At 42.9% G+C, this 5771-nt stretch overlaps 1 protein-coding gene across 1 annotated transcript in view; it reads left to right on the forward strand.

Annotated features, from left to right (window-relative positions):
• LOC101629942 (eukaryotic translation initiation factor 3 subunit C) overlaps window positions 1-5382 on the forward strand; it is a 17804-nt gene extending 12422 nt beyond the window's left edge. Inside the window, exons 16-21 of the mRNA XM_012731963.1 lie at window positions 2324-2687; window positions 4376-4535; window positions 4614-4679; window positions 4767-4854; window positions 4957-5119; window positions 5212-5382. Of these exons, the coding sequence (XP_012587417.1) occupies window positions 2324-2687; window positions 4376-4535; window positions 4614-4679; window positions 4767-4854; window positions 4957-5119; window positions 5212-5294 (924 nt within the window). The 3' untranslated portion in view covers window positions 5295-5382. The remainder of the gene's footprint in view (window positions 1-2323; window positions 2688-4375; window positions 4536-4613; window positions 4680-4766; window positions 4855-4956; window positions 5120-5211) is intronic.
• The last annotated feature ends 389 nt before the right edge of the window (window positions 5383-5771 follow it).

A 5771-nucleotide genomic window follows, 5' to 3' on the forward strand; every position in this document is an offset into this window, starting at 1 on the left:
TGTATACAAGAACTAGGCCAGAGGTGCAGGGATGGGGGGGGGTGAGAGGACTCACCATAGAGTGGGGAACAGAACAGGCAGATTGAAGTACACTGCCGAGGGGAGCAGCAGATGGGACAGGAGAGGTCTGTCTGGACTGTTGCACAACTATTGATGCTATCATGGTTGTAAATGCATTTTAAATTTTATTTTCTAATTGTTAACTACCAGTATATAAACTACAGTTAATTTTTGTATATTGGCATTATTTCCTAATACCTTTCATTTTAAATCACTTACTGAATTCACTTACTAGGCTTAAAAGTTAGTGTTTTTTGTTTGTTTGTTTGTTTTTGTTTTCAAATAGTCATATGCTCTGATTATGTAGTGTTATTATTACATTGGATTTAGTGGCTTTTTTCTTTCAATGTTGTCACATTACAGCCACTTAATTCTCCAATGCAGTACTGAGCAGAAGCAGTAAGAGTAGCTACCTTGCATTGTTTCCAGAGAAGCAGTCAATATTTCATCTTTAAGTGTAAAAGTGTAAATGTACTGTTGTATTTTTGTAGATAAGCTCAGAGGGAGGAGGTTCTATTCTGATTCTAATTGAGAATTTCTGTCATAAGTAGATAATGAATTTTGTTAGGAGCTTTTTCCTGTGTTGAAATAATGCACAGCGGGCCCTCCCCGGTGGCACAACAGGTTAGGACATAGTACTGCAAGCTAGCCACAGTCGCTTCAATGTGAGTTCTCTCCCCACCCCCAGAGGTGACCTACATGACGCAGCAGACCTCTCCTGACCCTCCCACTACTCCCCTCAGCAGTGTACTTTTGTCAGTCTGCCAGTTCTGCTTCTTACTCTGTCTCTGGTGAATCCTCTCACTGCCCCTGCATCTCTGGCCTGTACCCTAGTCCTGTATGCATAAATAAATAATCTTTATTTAATAAATCTAAAATTATGGTTATTCACATGAACAGAATAAGAAATCACCATGCATTATTGCATTTTCTTAAAGATGTATTTATGTATACAGAACTGGGTACAGACCAGAGGTTCAGGGGCAGTGGGAGGATTCATCAGAGACAAGTGGGGAACAGAACCAGCAGATCGACAAAGTACTCTGCTGAGGGGTGCAGAGGATGGGTCAGGGGAGATCTGCCACGCCATGTGGTTCACCTCTGGGACAGGGATTGAACTTGTGCTGCAGTCTTCAGAGAACTTCATAGTGCTCTGCTTTAACCATTTGCACCACCAGGGAGACCCCAGGGAGATTTTATGCTGAGCTTTTTTTCAGAGAGATATTCTACTTGGTCATCATAAATTACTCATTGATTGTCTCTTGTATATACTGCTGGATTTTGTTTGCTAATATTTTTTAAGATTCTCTACATCTGTTTTCATGACTGATGATAGACTTTTACCTTTCCATCATTGTCAGTAAAGACTTAGTCCCCACGTAAACCCTGCCTCAAAACTGTACTACCTTCATCCTCTCCTTAGTCCATCTTTTCAGTGGCCTAGGCTGGGCACCTTGGAGTTATACTTGATTTCTTATCTTTTTTTCCTTTTACCACCTCTGATTCCCAAGCTGGCTGTTAAAATCCTGTTCAGTTATTAAATATCATTTCCATTTCTACCCTCTCTTCTAAAGCCACTGTCATATTTTCTGTTTTCTCTCTGTCCATTCAGTCTGTTCTTACTACAGCAGCCAGAGTGACCGACTTTAAGTCATATCATCATATTTGTTCAAGATCTTCCCATGGTTTCCACCTTAAAGTCCTTAACATGAATTACAAGGGAGGCAAGTGTTTACCCTCTGTCCAGATTTTGTTCACATTTTTCACCAGCTGTAGACATAGTGTATTCCTGTTCCTGAATACATTAGGTGCAGTTCTTCCACATGATCTTTGCATTGACTTTTCCTTTTTTTTTTTAATGCAAACTGTTTCCGCTAGATGGCTGTGTGTATTACCCCCTCCGTTTCTACTAGGTTTTTGCTTTAACATTTCTTTTAAGATGAGACACTTCTAGTTAATCTAGTTAATCTATATTAGCTAGAAATGCAAGCTCTCAGTTCTCCCATCACAGTACAAACTCCCTCCCCTGCTTAATTTTTGCCCCTAGCATGAGATTATCTTTATGATTATGTTGTCTTGCATACCCTTGCCTCTAGAGTATAGGCTCCATAGAGGGACAGGGACTTGTCTGTTTTGTTCTCTGTCCTGGCCTCCAGTCCAGTGCTTATTATTATTAGCACATAGATGCTTGATGTGTATTCATTGAATAAACAAACAGCTTGCCTGTGCAGTCACTTCTGAGTGTTGTACCCTTTGTTCCCAGATCCTGTACAATCGCACCATGGTTCAGCTAGGCATCTGTGCCTTCCGCCAAGGCCTGACCAAGGATGCTCACAATGCTCTGCTGGACATCCAGTCAAGTGGCCGGGCCAAGGAGCTTCTGGGCCAGGGTCTGCTGTTACGCAGCCTGCAGGAGCGCAACCAGGAGCAGGAGAAGGTAGAGCGGCGCCGGCAGGTGCCCTTCCACCTGCACATCAACCTGGAGCTGCTGGAGTGTGTTTACCTGGTTTCTGCCATGCTCCTCGAGATCCCCTACATGGCAGCTCATGAGAGCGACGCCCGCCGACGCATGATCAGCAAGCAGTTTCATCACCAATTGCGGGTGGGCGAGCGCCAGCCTTTGCTGGGTGAGTGCAGCAAACTGCTCATTCATTCCTTGATATTTTCAATGTCAGGGTTAAAAGGAAGTTAAAAGGAATAACTCCCTCAAGATGATTCCAGTTGACTTAATGACAACTCCATGTATAATATAAAGATACTCAAATCTCTACCTTAGAATACGTTGTCTTAGCTTACAAATTAAGTTCTCTGCTTATTATCCTTTCCTTGTTTGGTCTGTATTTCTCAGCATATCTTCCTACCTATGATAGCATTCCCCCAACTAAGATAGAGTCCACACTTTCTTAGTCACTCCAGTTAAAGGCTTCATGACCTGACTCAGCATTGTATTTTATTTTTTAGGAATTTTCTTGTTTTTTTCTTTTTTTGTCTGGCACTATTTTGACTGCTTCCTTTAATATTTATTACTAGTACTTCTAATATGTAGATATTTTTATTTGCCCTTATTTTCCTCATTAAGAGACTCAGGCAAAGAAGTAACTTTCCCACATTTAACACTGCTATATGTGCCTCTCTGACCTATCAATCCAAGGGTTAAGTGAGTTGTGATTTCACTGGGAAAGGAATTTGTGCCTTTCCTGTGGAGTGGGTGCTGTAAGCACGAGTGAGCCAGGCCTACTGTGTATAGTCACATGCCTGCTGGTTGTGTGTCGTCATGCTAGAGCATGTGTGTCCTTTAGGAACATTTTGTTTGGCTCATGTAAGTGCCACTTCATTTTGTTTTCATTGGAAAGCCTTAGTGACAGTGTGTTTCCAGCATCTCATAGGACTTTCTTTTACTGTACACCTGTCCTGTCTGTCACCACCTGCTGTAGGGCCAGTAGCCACTTTCTGCTTTAACTATGCACTGTTACTTTAACTATACACACTGTTGGTGTGTGGAGAAATATTCTTTGAACCTCAACTTTGCCTCATTCAAAAGTGATGGCATGGAAGCTGATGCAAATGGGTCGTGTGCTTTACCTTACATGTGGCCTTTTTCATACATTTCTGTTTGGATCTGAATCTGGAATACATTTAAGCTTGCTGTCCTTATTCTAGCTCTGCTGTGTAATGTTTCTTTTCATCTGCTACCCATTTCCAGTCTGAAAGCTGTTGCACTTTATTGTCTGCTCTGAGTTCCAGATACTCTTGTTATGTCTTCTTGTTAGCTTGTCTCAGAATGGTACGTGGTCCCCAAATCCATAGTCAAGACGTTAAATCTGTGATTTCACAGAAATAACTTAAAAGTGAGGCTAAAATTGTTAAGAAAGAAAAATAAGTTACTTCAAAGAAAAATAAGCTGCTAAAAATGTAAGTTGCATGTAGATATGGTTAATATCTTAGTGGTATAAGAAAAATGCAGTTGGGAGAATACTGTTTGTTATTTATTTATTTATTTTTTTTTTTTTGTCAAGGAACTTTAGAAGTATTTGAAAGCCGTGGTCTCCTTCCTAGGACAGTGTACATAACCACACACACACCTGTTTGTGAATGTTCTCAAGGGGTTTGTCGGTCCCCTGAACAGAAGCCATCTATTGACTGATGAGTCTAAGTAAATTTGTACAGATGTTAAGGAACCTGTGCATTTACATCACTACTAATATACAGCAGGGAGTCTCTAGACTAGTTGCTTGTTTTTCTTGAATAGTGCTTATGGGGGCAAGAGTCCTGATCCCAACTTTTCTTAGGCCCTGTCTCATTCCTATCTTTTCAGGGCCCCCTGAGTCAATGAGGGAACATGTGGTCGCTGCTTCCAAGGCCATGAAAATGGGTGACTGGAAGACCTGCCACAGTTTTATCATCAATGAGAAGATGAATGGCAAAGTGTGGGACCTTTTTCCTGAGGCTGACAAAGTCCGAACCATGCTGGTTAGGTAAGTAGAAGAGCCATGGTCAGTGTGGGGGAGAATAGACTGCTGTTCTGCTTTCCTAAAGATCTCCTTTCCACACAGGAAAATCCAGGAAGAGTCACTGCGGACGTACCTCTTCACCTACAGCAGTGTCTATGACTCCATTAGGTAGGGTAAGCTCTGAGGAGGCACAGGGACCCTAATTTTGTGATTGTGGGTGTTAACTACTTTGTTTTCTACTTTATTTCTTCCCAGTATGGAGACACTTTCTGACATGTTTGAACTGGATCTTCCCACTGTGCACTCCATCATCAGCAAGATGATCATTAATGAGGAGCTAATGGTAAGAGTCAGGTGTGGTAAAATGGGCTGGCAGAATGATGGGAGGCTTGGAGAGAAGGAGTCTGACTTATGTTGTGTCCCTTCCCTGCCTCACTCTTACCAGGCTTCCCTGGACCAGCCAACACAGACGGTGGTGATGCACCGCACTGAGCCCACTGCCCAGCAGAATCTGGCTCTGCAGCTGGCCGAAAAGCTGGGGATCTTGGTAGAGAATAACGAGAGAGTGTTTGACCACAAGCAGGGTACCTATGGTGGTTACTTCCGAGGTGAGTGGTTCCAACCTTTCTGCTCTGCCAGTGCCTGGCCTCCTTACTGCCTCACCCCTAACACTCACTTCCTCCCCGTCTCATCTCCACAGACCAGAAGGATGGCTACCGTAAAAACGAGGGCTACATGCGCCGGGGTGGCTATCGCCAGCAGCAGTCTCAGACGGCCTACTGATGGCTCCACTTCTGCCCCTCACCTAGACCATTCAGCTCTTAACTACTAAACCACACCCCAGTCATTAAAGGTCTATTTAGAATTATTACCTTTCCTGGTGGTCTGCATGTCTCCACAGAGGTGTGTATTGGACACATTTCATTTGCTAATTATATTTCTGGACTTCCACATGATGAGCACAAGGTTCAGAATGCAGAGGTTACTATACTTATCCTGCCTACAAAGAGCTTGCAGCTCTTTGATATTTAACAGAAAACTGTAATTACTTGATAAGCCAAAGTAAGGGTATGAGAAAGATGGTGAACAGGGTGAAACTATAGGGTGTAGATATTAGGGAAAGCATCGTGGAGGTAGTTGTCATGGTTGGACCTTGCAGGGGGTGAGTTGGGGTTCACCAGACAGTGAGGGGAGCATTTAGTCTAGACCTCTGAAGTGTGGTCCTTGGACCTGTGTGGGTCCAAAAGTAAGAGTAAGTGC

This window comes from Condylura cristata, unplaced genomic scaffold, assembly GCF_000260355.1.
Source record: "Condylura cristata isolate star-nosed mole 26May11 unplaced genomic scaffold, ConCri1.0 scaffold00032, whole genome shotgun sequence".
Classification (NCBI taxonomy): domain Eukaryota; kingdom Metazoa; phylum Chordata; class Mammalia; order Eulipotyphla; family Talpidae; genus Condylura; species Condylura cristata.